Source organism: Epargyreus clarus, unplaced genomic scaffold, assembly GCF_041222505.1.
Source record: "Epargyreus clarus isolate Ecla_fem2 unplaced genomic scaffold, WU_Ecla_fem_2.2 ptg000025l, whole genome shotgun sequence".
NCBI lineage: Eukaryota > Metazoa > Arthropoda > Insecta > Lepidoptera > Hesperiidae > Epargyreus > Epargyreus clarus.
The window spans coordinates 1,078,777-1,095,295 of NW_027332232.1; the positions used below are offsets into that span (position 1 = coordinate 1,078,777).

The 16,519-nt window shown below is 37.3% G+C and overlaps 2 protein-coding genes across 2 annotated transcripts in view; one reads left to right on the forward strand and one right to left on the reverse strand.

Moving 5' to 3' along the window:
* The window catches only part of LOC140752767 (uncharacterized), a 222,898-nt gene that overhangs the window by 49,236 nt on the left and 157,143 nt on the right, over positions 1-16,519 (forward strand). The gene's annotated exons all lie outside the window — the stretch shown is intronic.
* Positions 85-15,377, reverse strand: CCAP (crustacean cardioactive peptide). Its single transcript, XM_073087202.1, has 5 exons — positions 15,353-15,377; positions 2,655-2,762; positions 1,746-1,827; positions 1,462-1,529; positions 85-1,097 (listed from the first exon to the last, which is right to left on the reverse strand). Exons 2-5 carry the CDS (start codon positions 2,724-2,726, stop codon positions 951-953), a joined length of 369 nt encoding a protein of 122 aa, XP_072943303.1. The 5' UTR covers positions 2,727-2,762; positions 15,353-15,377; the 3' UTR covers positions 85-950.

Below are 16,519 nucleotides of genomic sequence, written 5' to 3' on the forward strand. Positions count from 1 at the left end.
AATATATTAAAATGTAATATAATTAATAGTAAATAAAACTAATTGGATTAACGAAGTCTTTTTATTACTTCAAATTGATCGAACATTCACATCTTAGAATTACTTAAAATTATGAACAAATATAGCTCGATAGTGAAAAATACAGTAAAGATTAATTTTGAATTCATATTTCAGACCGAAATTCCTGATAATAAATATCTAAAAAACTGTGATGCCAAAAATAACTTGAGATATACTATAACTTTACAAAATATGGACCTAAACGTATAGAAACTTGTAATTCAAAATGGCGGCAGTTCTATTTTTATCTCACTCGTTTTCTTTAATGTATGAGCGAGAAACATTATACCAGCGCCGCCATTTTGATTTCAATTTTCAGTTTGCCTGAAGCACATTTAATAGTTTTGTTGTTTATTTGTAAGTTAATAACAATAATGTCGTGAATAGAATTCCAAAAATAATTCTAATTTATGAAAATATATACAAATTATATTAACTGTCACCTCCTACGATTAATAGATAAAATATGTTATAAACGACTTTCGAAATATTATATTCTTAGAAAGATTAGGTTATATGTTTTCCTTTTCACATATTAAAAAGATGTAAAAAATTTCAAAAAAGTTCAAATATTTAGTATCTGGGCTAATTTAATTATTATTATATCCATAATTATGTCATTGTCAAAAGTAAATTTGGTAATGGCGCGAAATCGTTTACGTCAAAACAATGTCTATTCATTTTCTACAACCTAAAAACTTAAGTAATAATTAACACAACACCAGATCGATATTATAATTATAAAATAGTTTAATTAATAACCAAATAAAGTCAAATTGAGCGAACAATTAAAATCCCAAACCGGAAGTAGTTGACATTACAGATTTTTTATACGAAACGCTACGGCAAATGCATAATATTTATTCAGCCAATCATGTGTAAGCGTCGAACTAATTGTAGGCTTCCTTCTGTTTTCGCCTGGCGATCTCCGCGCTGGCGTCCTGGATGGCCTCCCAGAGTTTAGCTTCGGAGAGAATTTGGCGGGAAAGTTCGTCAATGGCATTTTCAGAATCAATTAAAGCTTCGTCGTCGACGTACTGTAAATGATTTATTTTTATATTAAATTAATTTAAGTACTTATTTTTATCATTATTAGTAAAACGCATTATTATTTTTTTATATTATACTAGTAGCAGGCGGGCATTCTATCCACCTGATGGTTACTGCCGCCCGTGTACATGTAATGTAATCAACCCTAGATAGGATTAGATTTCTACCATAGATCGGCCGCAGATGCACCGCTACAACTTAGGACTATGTGCCCTTCAAACCAGAACACAGCAACACTAAAAACTTCTGTTATTTAGCAGACATAGGTGTGGCGGTGGTGCCGCCGGAGTCGAAGCACAAAGGGTTCTACTACTTCTCTGCTTCTCTATTCTAGAAATACAAATGGATTACCTGTCTTTGCCTCATGATTTCTTGCACAGGCATTCCAGGGGAACCTTGGGACCGCTTGCGACCACAGCCTGTATACGAGAAATAAAATCAACAGGGTCATTTGTTTTTTATCGACTTTCGGAGATTATAAAATTACAAAAAAATTATGTTAATTTTAGGGGTAAAAAAATTAACTTAAGGAATTTTCGCCCACCTCGATGATGAAGCATCATGTTGTAAAACTCTTTATTGTTATTTTATTGTTACTGTTAAATATTATTTAGTGTTAGTATAAATTAGTTTACCGGTAAAAGCATTGCAGAATGGCCGCTTCTTAGGAGCAATGATGATGTCATCACTCAACCGAGAGTCGAAGTTTCTTGGGATCTATAAAAAAGGAAACATATACAATTTCATTTTGGAAAAATTAAGTTTAAGTAACCGAAACTTCGGCCAAAACATGGTAAATAGTAGGTAATAACTAAGTATTAAGTAGGGGGAAACGCTTCAACGCTTGGTGGAGAACTCCGGGATCTCCGACGGAACACAACCGGAGTCCTCGAAGCGCGATGCCCCGATCGGGCTCTGCCCTGGGGGAGCGTTCGCTCCCACAACATCTGGTAATTGCAACGGTATGCGACCACATATACCGCCGTCCCTCTCGAGGTCGCTTACTGGACGGTTCGAGCTCCCACTCTGGCCCGCAACCCCGGAATCTCCCTTTTAGTCGCCTCTTACGACAGGCAAGGGATACCGTAGCCCTATTCTTGTCCCGGAGCTACAGGGACAATCACTCGTATTCCTATTATTATTACGTATTATTATGGAATATATTACGTATTAATTATGGTTTTCATGTCACATTATTTTAGCGGACATTTCAAATAATATCGAATGGAGAATGTTTCTCAGGTGGTCATGTCTTGTATTTTATTATGCAATGAAACTTCATAAAACCATTTTGAATATAACTTATTAACATTTTTTTTACTTCACACTAAGATTTTTCATGTGTCGTGGGAGCTATGAACGATAATATGTTCAGAATTGACATCTAAATTCATATTTAGTTATAATTATATCTGGCCGGGATCGAACCCGGAACCCATGTTAGACCTTTCGTGATGACTACGCCATAACATAAATATATAGTCGAATTAGTAAATAGACAACTAATTAATATGCTTGTATATTCTTATTTAAAAAATACATACAGTGGCTGAATAACAGCATCCCAACAGCATCGCGACGAGAACAAGTAAAGACACGCGGGAAATAGTCGACATGGCGGCAAAACTGACAGCTGTTCCAAGATGGCGGATCTGTAAACAAAATATGACACATCCGGTCATGATTATAGACTATTGACTGCTTATATACCATAAATATATAAATATTACAATGTGCAATGTTTAAACGTGGTAGAAACTTTTATGGTTCGACTCCGACGGCACCACAGCCACATTTATTTCTACCTCATAACAGCAGTGTAGCGCTGATGTGTTCTGGCTTGAAGGGTGTGGTAAGGTAGACATACTCTTCCGAGGAATTCCAGCTTAGGCCTCAGGGGTAGCTGCGCATCTGGTGCCGACCTCAGGTAAAAATCTAATTTTATCTGGGGTTGATTACAGATTATTTACGGCAGTAGCCACTTACTATCAGAGAACTGCATCGTCTGCTACTTCAGTATTATAAAAAACGAAGTCGATTACTGATTCTACTTCTAAGGACTAAATGACTCATATAAAAGTCACCCACTCTTCTAACATTTTCATAATACAATAATTACTCAATATCTACTAACAATAATTATGGTTTAAAAATTAAAAACCACGCTAAAATCGCACAAGGAAAATCGTTAATCCTGATTCCTGACGATCCTGATGAGGAGAATGGGATAAAATTATTACCTAAAAAAATATTTTAACAAAAATAAAACCGACTTCTATGTCACTACAAAGTAAAAAATAATTGAAATAAATGTTGGTTTAGTCCATATTTCTGAAGTTGGCGCTCAATATATGTCGTTTGATAACGGCGTAAACAATATGAGCGCCGACTTCAGAAATATGTACTAAACCAACATTTATTTCAATTATTTTTTACTTTGTAGTGACATAGAAGTCGGTTTTATTTTTTGTTAAAATATTTTTTTTCACCCTTTTTAGTGATGGTATGCTAACGTTTGTATTAATATTATGCAAAATTGTATAAAGGTGATCATGAATAAAGGTAAGGTCTGAATTCATACGGATTGGACCCACCCGCTCGCAGGGCGCTACCGCGCCCTTCTCGCTTAGTTTTACATTGTCGTATATGTTCCAACCTAACCTAACCAATTCAATACGAAACACTATAGGCGAAACACGATAGTATCTCATATAGGATACTACATTATTGGCTAGGTTAGGTAGGAACAGAAAAGTAAATAAATCAAACTAGGTGGCAAAACTCTGCGAGTGAGTCGGTCCAATTTACCTTAATTCAATAGTTAAGAAAAACTACAACGTATTCATTAATCATATTTTATATTTGTAAGAAGTAATTGTCAAGTTACGGTGGTTTAGGCCAGCAGTGTCCATGAGTCACTAGAATTGAAGACTTGAAGGTCCAAGTTATCAGGGTTAAGACCTTGAAGGTCAAAATTTTCATCCTATGTGTCTACTTAGTGACGTTAATACATATATGAAAGCACAAAATGGCTAACTCCTATGGTTAAGCTTGGAAGCACACCAGCATTATCAGAGTGAAAGAGTTGAAGGTCATTTTTTTACATTACATTACATTTATCTGCGTGATAGTTATATGTGTGAAAGCACTAAATGGCTTATTCATGTGGTTTAGGCTGGAGGTACCTCTGCATCATCAGATCTAAGGAGTTGAAGGTCAAATTTTTCATCATATACCTCTGTTTAGCTACTTCATTACAACAAATGTCTAATCTATATACTTTATATGGGAGGCACCTCTGCATCATCAGGATTGAGGAATTGAAGGTCATATCTTCCATCATATGTCTCTACTCAAAGACCTTATCATATATTCGTAAGCTCCAAATGCCTAAGTTGTATGGTTGAGGCAGGAGGCACTTCTGCATTATCAGAGTTGAAGAGTAGAAGGTCAAATTTTCCATCATATATCTCTACCTATCAACCTTATTGAATATTCATAAGCATCAAATGCCTAACTTGTATGGTTGAGGCAGGAGGCCCCTCTGCATTATCAGAGTTGAAGAGTAGAAGGTCAAATTTTCCATCATATATCTCAACTTATCGACTTTATTATATATCCATAAGTTCCAAATGCCTAACTTGTATGGTTGAGGCAGGAGGCACTTCTGCATTACCAGGGTTGAAGAGTTGAAGGTCAAATTTTCCATCATATCATGATAACCTAGACACTCAATGTTCATTTTAAGTTTCATGAGAATTGAGTGGGCAGAAGGTAAGTTGTCATAAAATATGTAAAAAGCAGGGGTAGTGATGATGAGTTCCACCCCATAACTTAAATTCTAATCAGCAAAGCGTACTAATGTTAAGGTAGGAAAGTACCGCAACGAAACACTCTTTCATATGAAAAAAATTAAATTGAAATTGGTTAAGAAATACTCGACTTATTCAAGTTTATATGAAATCGGGTTTTTCCAATTTTCCGGGAAAACTGGCGGAAATTTTCAAATTTCCTCGAAATGGGACCCCCTGTGAAACTAGCCGCATACAATGGTGTATGAATCATATCGATCGGTCGCGGCATCGCGAAAAAATCGCCGAACAAACATAAAAAAAAAAAAAAAAAAAAAATATATACGGTCGAATTGAGTAACCTCCTCCTTTTTCGAAGTCGGTTAAAAATCGTGTATTGTCATCGGTTCTTGATAAATGTTCAATATTTTGAATTAATCGGACCGTTAAAAATATATTTTAAGTCAGTAGCAAAATCTGTATTTACAGATACGGCTATAATTGGCATGCACACGTGATTAGTAAAGATTACTCACTCCTATCAAGAAAATGTACCCAGTTTTGAGAATTGAAATAGTTGCGTAAAAAAGTTTTGCCACGTCTCCGTGCTAAAATATCCCTAAATATTTGAAATTATTTATTTATTATGTAAATTACGCAGTATTAGTTATTTATTCGTAAATTTTCTCAAAAATGTTTTTATTTGTCAAGAATTCAAAAAAAGAACATACTAATAAGCCGTTTGTGGCTTCATTCAATTTCGAGGCGGCGAAGTATCTTTACTAATTTATGTGTCTACTATAATAGTGTAATACTTATAGAAAGAATTGTGTGTACTGTTGTTGTCGTGCAAATAAATAAATAAATAGCTTAAAGATTTTTTCCAAATTAAAAACAAAGAAACGATACAATTTAAACTTGTAAACTTTTGTTGAGAAGCCTAAACACTAACTATGTTACAACTACAGTTAACTTTGTCCTCTCAGAGTTAGATAATTTTGTTACGAGTTACCGTAACTGAGGTAAATTGTTAGAGAGCTAAATTAACGGATTAATTATATTTAACTGTTTTAATTTGTTTTGTGTAAGTGCGACTTCTTTAAGAGGGCCCTATTCTTAACTCCCTTTTTAGGGTCCGTATTGGTAGACTTCACATATCTTTGATAATTTTTAAAGATCTCTCAGGTATGCCTTTCCTCACGGTGTTTTCCTTCACCGTTTAAGCAAGTGATATTTAATTTCTAATAAGCACATCATTTTGCGTCAAAAATGTTCAAAATCAGAGGTGCGTCTGGGATTTGAACCTCAGACTCGATCGAGAGGCCGAGTTTCAACCAAATTATGAATTTATCTTTATAGTACGGAATCCGAAAAAGCGAGTTTAACTCGCATTCGAAGGTGGTAGAACCCTTTGTGGTTCGACTCCGGCGGCACCACCGCCACACCTATTTCTACCTAATAACAGCAGTGTTAAGCGCTGCTGTGTTCCGGTTTGAAGGGTGTGGTAAGGGAGACAGACTTTTCCGAGGCGTTCCAGCTTAGTCCTCAGGGGTAGCAGCGCATCTGTGGCCGACCTCAGGTAGGAATATCTAATCCTATCTGGGGTTGATTACAGATGTCCATGGGCGGCAGTAGCCACTTACCATCAGGTGGACTGCATGCTCGTCTGCTACTCCTATAATATAAAAAAAAATAGCCAATTATTATTTTGTTTTCGCATTTGTTGCAATTATCCTGAATAAGATATTTTCTTTCTTTGTTTCTTTCTATTTCTACACGTCAAATATTGAGTAAAGTGCTACTCTAAATGATTGCGAATCTTTAAAAATACATCTGATTTGCGGGCGGGCCGCCCGTGGCTCCCAGCGGGTGAGCGTCGTATGAAGAATATGAAAAGATTATCTTGTGACTAGGTTTTCGCCCTGGAATCACTCTATTATTTAGTAACTCCTCGTATTACGTCATAAAAACGGTATTTTTTATAATATAGCAGTAGCAGACGAGCATGAAGTCCACCTGATGGTTAGTGGCTACTGCTGCCCATGGACATCTGTAATCAACCCCAGATAGGACTAGATATTCCTACTTGACGTCGGCTACAGACGCGCCGCTATCCCTGAGGACTAAGCTGGAACGCCTCGGAAAAGTCAGTCTCTCTTACCACACCCTTCAAACCAGAACACAGCAGCGCTTAACACTGCTGTTATGAGATAATTTCGAAAGTTGTAGAATCGTGGTTCGATAGAGATACCATCGCCACACCTGTTTCTGTTATAACAGCAGTGTTAAGCGCTGCTGTGTTCTGGTTTGAAGTGTGGTGAGGAAGACATACTCGAGCTACTTAGTCCTCAGAAGTAGCGATTCTTGTGGTCGACCTCAGATAGGAATATAATCTTATCTGGGGTTGATTACAGATGTCCATACGGCAGTAGCTTACCATCAGGTGGAGCATGCTCGTCTGCTACTCTAATATAATAAATAAAATACATCTTATATATAAAATTCTCGTGTCACAGTGTTAGTTACCGTACTCCTCCGAAACGGCTTTACCGATTTTCACCAAATTTTATATGCATATTCAGTAGGTCTGAGAATCGGATACTATCTATTTTTCACACCCCTAAGTGATAAGGGTTGTTCATCCTTAACATTTTTTTATTTATATGGCAACACAACGTTTGCCGGGTCAGCTAGTATATCTATTAGTGCATATTGGTGGACGTCGCACATCTTTGAGTTTTTTTATAAATCTCTCAGGTATGCCTTTCCTCACGATATTTTCACCGTTTAAGCAAATGATCATTATTTTGTAATACACACATAAATTTGAATTGTAGTTTAAAAACTTAAAACCACGCTAAAATCGCACAAGGAAAATCGTTAATGCTGATTCCTGACGATCCTGATGAGGTGAATGGAATAAAATTATTTAAATCGTGTACTGACATTGGTTCTTGATAATTGTTCAAAATTTTAAATTAATCGGACCGTTCAAAGTGGGTAAAAATCGAGTTCAAGAATTCTGATACATAGATACATAGGTACAGGTGCTAATAAAAGCGTGAAAAAAATCAGAAGTGCGGGGGATTTGAACCTCGGACTCCTCGAGAGGCCGAGCAACCACTACTGCGTTGCAATAGTAACACTCTATAGTCTGATTCATAATTAGGTGTCCAAAATATAAACAAAAAATGTCATTGTCAAAATTAACAAGAAACAAAAATGTTTACAAACTCAACAAAAAACGAAAACTTTACAATTATTCACAATTTAACAAACGCGCTATGAAAACGATAATACATTTGAGTTCGATTACAATCAATAAAATGAATAACATCAGCTACGAAACTTAAAAATGACGGCACAATAAATGTTTTGGGTTCCGATTGTGTAACCATTATCACATTTTAATTTTCTACTATAAACCTTGTTTTTTATTATTATTACTGTATGGAACGAAATTGAGGTAATATAAATATTAGAAAATGTGGATTGATTTTTATTTATTTAGATTATTATTTTATTATTGTTGTATTAATTTAATATCGTCAAAAATAAGAAACTACCATTTGAAACGTATGTGCTACGTCAACACCTTTGTTTACATTTTGGACACCTAATTATGAATCAGACTATAGGTATATAATAGTCATAACAATATAACAAAGTGCCGTATACTTGTCGTAAACATACCACGCCTAACATATTTGGGGCAATGATGATTATTGTAAGAACAACACCATAAAAGTAGTTGTAACATTGCCTCAATTCTGGGAAGTGACAAACAAAAATAATTGGCCAAGTGTAGGCGTACGCACATGGAGGGTTCCGCACCTTTTTTTTACTAGCTTTCTCGGTCCGCAGCCAGATTTATATCTATCTCGGGAATGGTACTTATTTTCGGGATAACACTACCCTTAGTATGAGTTTTTACGTTTGCTCGAAAACGTTCAACGTTTACGAATTCGCGCATACAGCGCCCCCGTGGACAGTACCCGAACTAAAATTCCGCAGCATAAGGTTTTTTTTATAATATAGGAGTAGCAGACAAGCATGCAGTCCACCTGATGGTAAGTGGCTACTGCCGCCAATGGACATCTGTAATCAACCCCAGATAGGATTACATACATACCTTAACATGGATCACACATACGCCGCTACCCCTGAGGACTAAGCTGGAATGCATCGGAAAAGTCTGTCTCCCTTACCACACCTTTCATTAATACAAGACGTTATCTTTTAGCGGTTTATCTTTTAGAGTTTTACGGTGGCGCTATCACTATTGCTGCAGTATAGCGTTGCTGTGTTCTAGTTTGAAGTGTGGTAAGGGCATAGATTAGTAAAGATTACTCGCTCCTAACACGAAAAGGTAACTTTTTGACAATTGTCGCTGTCATCTATTTTCGTGCTTGAAGAATAATAAAAAAATGGTTGCCTGTAAAGTCGGTTTTACGGGCGAAGATTTTACGTGACAACGTCTTTTTCTCGGTAGAATATTTATTGATATGAATATAATTAAATTGCACAATAGGAACAAGGAATTGAATGAAAATAAGAATTGCACAAATTTTAACTATAGAAATATATTTTGTTTAGTCTCTAGTGCTGCGCGCGCGGCAGACCGATCATAGTTGAGTGGGAGAGAGACGCAAGGCATTCGGCGGGCCTCTCTCTCGTTCGGTGACTCATCGTAACGTTACCGGGCGTTACACTTTTTCATAAGTGACTCCCAGCCGCAACCTAATTTAAGACGTTGTCACGTCAAAAATGTAGTTTTTAGATCATTTACGAATGAAACGATATTTCTTCGCACTTTTTCTTCGATTTCGCGTCTTAACTGCACATGTCGGCATTGTTCCGCGTAAATTATGACAGCCATTAAACGGCTGACAGAATTGTTAGCTGTTTAAGTCATTTAATGGCTTCCTTCAATTACAAGGTATAAATTCAACTTCAATTTAAAGGTGGTAGAACCCTTTGTGGTTCGACTCCGGCGGCACCACCGCCACACCTATTTCTACCTAATAACAGCAGTGTTAAGCGCTGCTGTGTTCCGGTTTGAAGGGTGTGGTAAGGGAGACAGACTTTTCCGAGGCGTTCCAGCTTAGTCCTCAGGGGTAGCGGCGCATCTGTGGCCGACCTCAGGTAGGAATATCTAATCCTATCTGGGGTTGATTACAGATGTCCATGGGCGGCAGTAGCCACTTACCATCAGGTGGACTGCATGCTCGTCTGCTACTCTTATATTATATATATAAAACAAGGCGGTGTGATATCTATACTTATCTATGGGTAAGGGAGACACTTATTCCAGGAGTTACAAAGTTCTTAAGTCTAACAACGCGTCTTTGGTCGACCTCAGATAGCACGCAATCTTTTTCTACACTAATATTATAAGGAGGAAAACTTTGTTTGTTTGTTTGGTTGTAATGAATAGGCCCAAAAACTACTGGACCGATTTTAAAAATTCTTTCACCATTCGAAAGCTACATTATCTACGAGTAACATAGGATATATTTTATATGAAATATATTTGATAGATAGATTTTGAGGCGGCACAAAGTTTGCCGGGTCAGCTAGTTTATAATATAGGAGTAGCATAAACATGAAGTCAGTCTAATGGTAAGTAGCTATTGCCGACCATGGACATCTGTAATCAATCCCAGATAGGATTAGATATTTCTACCTGACTTTGTACACAGATGCACCGCTACCCCTGAGGACAAAGCTAGAACGCCTCGGAAAAGTATGTCTTCATACTTCTCAACATCAGTCTTACCATGCTCGTTTGCTTAATCTTATAAAGTAATTTAAGTTATGGTTCAAGAGACAAACGGACAAACAGCGGAGTCTTAGTAATAGGGTTCCGTTTTTACCCTTTGGTTACGGAACCTTAAAAATGCTTTGGAAGTTACTGTAGTTTATCGTTCTACAACTTTGCTACGACGTATCGTAGCAGTCTTGTAGAAGGATAGCGGCGTAGCTCCGTAGCATAAGGTTGCTACGTAGCTATGATGATTTGAGAATGGTGCCTTAGATAGATAGATAGAATACTCTTTATTGCATACTTCCATAGAACATAACAATAATACAAGATTATATAAGTATGCAATAGGCGGCCTTATCGCTAAGCAGCGATCTCTTCCAGACAACCTTTGCATGGAAAAGTAAGGAGGATAGTGAGGAATGGGGGAAGTGTATGAAGTATGAGAAGTAATTTTTACATACGGCTATGACAGCAGGAGGTAATGTTTTTTAAACATATGTATGTACTAGCTTTTGCCCGCGGCTTCGCTCGCGTTACGAACTAATATTTTCATCTCCTATTTTATCCCCTTGGGGGTAGAATTGAACAAAATCCTTTCTTAGCGGATGCCTACGTCATAACATCTACCTGCATGCCAAATTTCAGCCCGATCCGTCCAGTGGTTTGGGATGTGTGTTGATAGATCACTATGTCAGTCAGTCACCTTTGAGTTATATAATTATATTTAGATGTATGCCTCATTATTTGCACACCCTACAGTTCAAATGGCTGGACGTTTTAATTGTTAGATTCGTCTTAATGATTAAAGGCTACATGAAAGTTCAAAAGAGAGTTTTACTAAGCTGGAACGCCTCGGATAAGTATGTCTCCCTCACTCAGCAGCGCCTAACACTGCTGTTAATAGGTAACTAAATAATATTTGATTTCCATGTAAATAGATTACTTAATTCCATTATTGTTTTTTTCCTTTTGATTTGATAATTTTATTTTCATAATAATTTGTTTATTTTTATTTGATACATTCATTATTTACGACAGATTTTACCACGCTTTTATTAGCTTGACCTGTATGTATGTAACGGAATCTTTGAACTCGATTTTTACCTACTCTGAACGGTCCGATTAATTTAAAATTTTGAACACTTATCAAGAACCGATGACAATACATGATTTTAATAATTTTGTCCAATTTTAATTTACTTAGTATCATCAGGATCGTGAGGATTAACGATTTTTTTCTAGGAATGTAGCGTGGTTTTTAGTTTTTAAACTATATTTTTTTACTCACACAAATAAAAAAAATGTGAGCCGTCACGGGACGCCTGGCAGATGTGAAACATCGACATTATTTTGTAAAAGTAATATGCAGAAAAGAACATATTGTGATAGGAACTAAATATGTCATAATGATAAAATAAAATATTACGATTTTTGCGCATGGCGACGCGTCGCCACACCGTACACACTACTGCATATAGACTGTATATATATACCATCGTATAGCGTGGCGACGCGCCGCCACGGCATGCGTCGCCACGCCAGAAATCGGTTTTACGTGCGGCTATAGATGTTTCACATCAAAAATCTCTCTTTCTTAAAACTTTTAATATTTTACTGTTCTTTCATTTATTTACTTTTCTTTGAACTGAGTAACAATTAATTACACTTTAACCTCCTTGGTAAGTTTAAAGGGTAAGATAGTGATAAATGAGGGTGGCAAATAGATTTATGTACTAAAGTTCATTCATTGGGTTCATTCGAGTAATAAAGAACTTCTAAAGGCGTCCGCGCCAAACTGCTAGTTCGCTCTGAAGTTGTTGCGAGGTGTAGTCATACAATTTGCTGTGGCGACGCGATTCATTTCTATATTCAGAGCGGAGTTTTACGCGGACTATACCTTATGTGGTTCGATTCCGGTACCAACGCCATACCTGTTTCTGTTATAACAGCAGTGTTAAGCGCTGCTGTGTTCTTGTATAAACAACCCTAATAAGATTAGAACCTAAATAGTGGTTACGAAACTCGGCCTCTTGATCGAGGGTTCCGAGGTTCAAATCCCAGGCACCTCTGATTTTTCAAAGTTATGTGCGTATTAGAAATTAATTATCACTTGTTAAACGGTGAAGGAAAACATCGTGACATAACTGAGAGATTTATAAAAAAAAAAATGTGAGCCGTCACGGGACGCCTGGCAGATGTGAAACGTCGACATTATTTTGTAAAAGTAATATGCAGAAAAGAACATATTGTGATAGGAACTAAATATGTCATAATGATAAAATACTGTTTGCGCATGGCGACGCGTCGCCACACCGTACACACTACTGCATATAGACTGTATATATATACCATCGTATAGCCACGGCATGCGTCGCCACGCCAGAAATCGGTTTTACGTGCGGCTATAGATGTTTCACATCAAAATCTCAGATTTTGAATATATGTGCGTATAAGAGATCAGCTTAAACAGTGAAGAAAAACATCGTGAGGACACATGTACTAAGTAATCTTTAAAAAATCAAAGGTATGTTAAGTCTACCAATACGCACTTGTCCAGTGCGGTGGACTATGACCTAATCCTCTGTGAGGAGACCCGTACCCAGCACGACAGTAACAGGTTCATATTCAATAAGACTAGAGTGCCTGTCCCTGTAGTTCCGGGACCAGAATAGGGCTACGGTATCCCCTGCCTGTCGTAAGAGGCGACTAAAAGGGGCTTCCGGGGTTGCGGGCGGCAAGAGTGGGAGCTCGCACGGCCCGGACGGCGACCTGGAGAAGGACGGCGGTATGTGTGGTCGCATACCGTCGTGCACGCCAGATGGAGACTAGAGTGCCACCTGATGTCAGCCACAAATGCGTTACCTCAAGATTAAGCTGGTTGCGACTTGGATAAGCATGACTCCCTTACCACACTTCAAACCAGAACACAGCAGCGTCTGACACTGCTGTTATTAGGCAGAAATAGGTGTGGCGGTGGTGCCGCCGGAGTCGAACCACAAAGGGTTCCTTCAAACAATTCACAATTTACCTAGGTTTCTTTGCTATCAGTCCCTTAAGACTGTCCCTTTTTTTGGAGTTTTCTCGATATTTAACACTAAAAAATTCTAAGGAATAAAGAATGTATTTGATACTAGCTGACCCGGCAAATGTATATTTCTACGGAACCTTTTCTCGTGGAAGCATAACGTACTTGCCCATTTTTATTGTATTTTGATATATGTTAATATACACAGAAGGGAGGCACAAACTTTAGTTCCTAAAGGACTAAGTTATAAAAGTTAGAAACATAAATAATATTTACAAATAACTAAAAATTGTTTTTCTACCCTATAACTATTTTTATATAATACTAACTGACGGCAGACGTTGTGTTGCCATATAAATAAAAAAAATGTTAAGGGTGAACAACCTTTATCACTTCAGGGTATGAAAAATAGAAAGTAGTCTATTCTCAGACCTACTGAATATGCATATAAAATTTGGTGAAAATCGGTAAAGCCGTTTCGGAGGAGTACGGTAACTAACATTGACACACGAGAATTTTATATATAAGATAGTAGCAGACGAGCATGCAGTCCACCTGATGGTAAGTGGCTACTGCCGCCCATGGACATCTGTAATCTAGCCCAGATAGAATTAGATATACCTGAGGTCGGTCACAGATGCGCCGCTACCCCTGAGGACTAAGCTCGAATGCCTCGGAAAAGTATGTCTCCCTTACACAATTCAAACCAGAACACAGCAGCGCTTAACACTGCTGTTGTTAGGTAGAAATAGGTGTGGCGGTGGTGCCGCAGGAGTCGAACCACAAAGGGTTCTACCTCCAAAACTTTGAAGTTAATATGTATAGTCAATTTGTCGGGTCAATTTTATCGAAAAATCACCGATTATTTATATTTTTTCTCCAACCACTATGAAATGTAACGATTGTAAGTAGTGATAGCCTAGAAACTCGGCTTCTCGATCGAGGGGTCCGAGGTTCAACCTCTAATTTTCAAAGTTACGTATTAGAAATTAATTATAACTTGTTTTAACGGCGAAGGAAAACATCGTGAGGAAAATACCTGAGAGCTCTTTAAAAAAGTTCTCAAAGGTATGTGAAGTCTACCAATACTTGGCCAGCGCGGTGGACTATGGCCTAATCCTCATTCTGAGACCCGTGCCCAGCAGTGGGGCTAATGGGTTTACGACAACGAACAGTTTTAATTTTTATGTTACCGTGGGAGTTAAGAAAGTTATTTAGCAATATCTACCAAATTAAAAGTCTAACACATACAAAAGAGATATTTGATTGTAAGCCCAAAATTTTGTGTCTACCTTTTTGTGAATAGTAGAGTTTTTTTGCCACATTTAAAATTTGCAAACTGATCCGTCCTATTGAGGTGTCCTACCGGAGGAGGCCTACCTAAGGTCGGTCATAACGCCTCGTCGAACCTCAGAGGGTTCGCCAAATTCATTAAAATATCCCCGAAATTGTACATACTTCTTATATGACATAAAAATGAATACGTACACACAAAAAAATGAAAAAAGAACAAAATATAATATAGATGTAACAAAAGAGTACAGAGTTGTTATTATAAGACATGACATAAAAATGATACGTAAGTATAAAAAAATAAATAAAAAATGAATATTTCCTACCTACCTTTCAAAGGTTGTAATATAAGGAAAGGCTACTTACCTTCCGACGGCAGGATTCTGAATGCAGCTCTGAAACGTACCCGCAGCTTATATAGGAACTCCGAGCACAATAGAACAGGGGTGGCGTGGAGATTATTCGTACTAAAAATATTGTTTAATAAAATATTACACTATAGTTTTTTGGCATTTATGTGCGAGTATGTTACATTGTTACGGAGTGTGTGAGTGTGAGTGTGATAAGGGCGACACTGTTTTGATTTGAAGGGCGATTTGAAGGATTCAATGATTTTTAACGGCTCTACTTCTGTGGCACCACCGCTACACCTATTTCTGCGTAATAACAGCAGTGTTAAGCGCTGCTGTGTTCTGTGAGATACTTATCTGAAGCATTACTTAGTACTCAGCAGCCATGCTTATTGGCGATCTGTCTACAATCCGATTTGGTTGTCAATTGCAACAAGACGTCGGCCGTACCCAAAGGGTAAAAACGAAACCCTATTACTAAGCCTCCGCTGTCTGTCCGTCTGTCACGGGGCTTTATCTATTGAACCGTAATCGATAGACATTTGATTTTTTTACAGAGTATGTGTACGGTTGGCCGCTATTACAACAAATAAAATCAAACATAATAAAATCTTTAAAATAAAAGGGGGTGGCCATTCAAGAAACCGCTATTTTCAGCCTTTTTCGCTTTATCTATTAAACCGTAGAAGGTACACAGTTAACATTTTCCCAATTACTAACATAAGAAATACTAAAAATAAAATAAACAATTAAAATTTGATGCTATGAAACCCAGTATGCGAGTTCGATTTGCACTTGGCCAAATATTAAAACTATAATATTTTATTTATTACGACTCCACGCCACCCCTGTTCCGAGACTCCCCGCCGCGTTTGAACTGAGACTATTCTTCGTCGATCACTATACCATAACTATGCTTACAAGTAAACGGTCGAGTTTACTTAGCTAACTTACTAAACGAGGGAGTAGATGTTAATCGCTTTTAGGGATGCATAATATTAACTTAATGCTTAATACAGACTTATATAAAAAGCTTTCAAAGATATGTAAAGTCTTTGAAACCTTTGTGGTTCGACGGCGGTACCGCCACACCTATTTCTGTTATAACAGCAGTGTTAAGCTGCTGTGTTCTGGTTTGAAGTGTGGTAAGAGATATACTTTTCTGAGGCGTTCTTTCGAAGGT

Excerpts from the sequence above, each read along its gene's own strand:
- CCAP (XM_073087202.1), bottom strand. The coding sequence starts at position 2,726 with ATGTCGACTATTTCCCGCGTGTCTTTACTTGTTCTCGTCGCGATGCTG. Across the intron at positions 1,828-2,654 it reads GATGCTGTTATTCAGCCACT|ATCCCAAGAAACTTCGACTC; the intron begins GTATGTATTTTT and ends CCTTTTTTATAG. Across the intron at positions 1,530-1,745 it reads ATTCTGCAATGCTTTTACCG|GCTGTGGTCGCAAGCGGTCC; the intron begins GTAAACTAATTT and ends TCTCGTATACAG.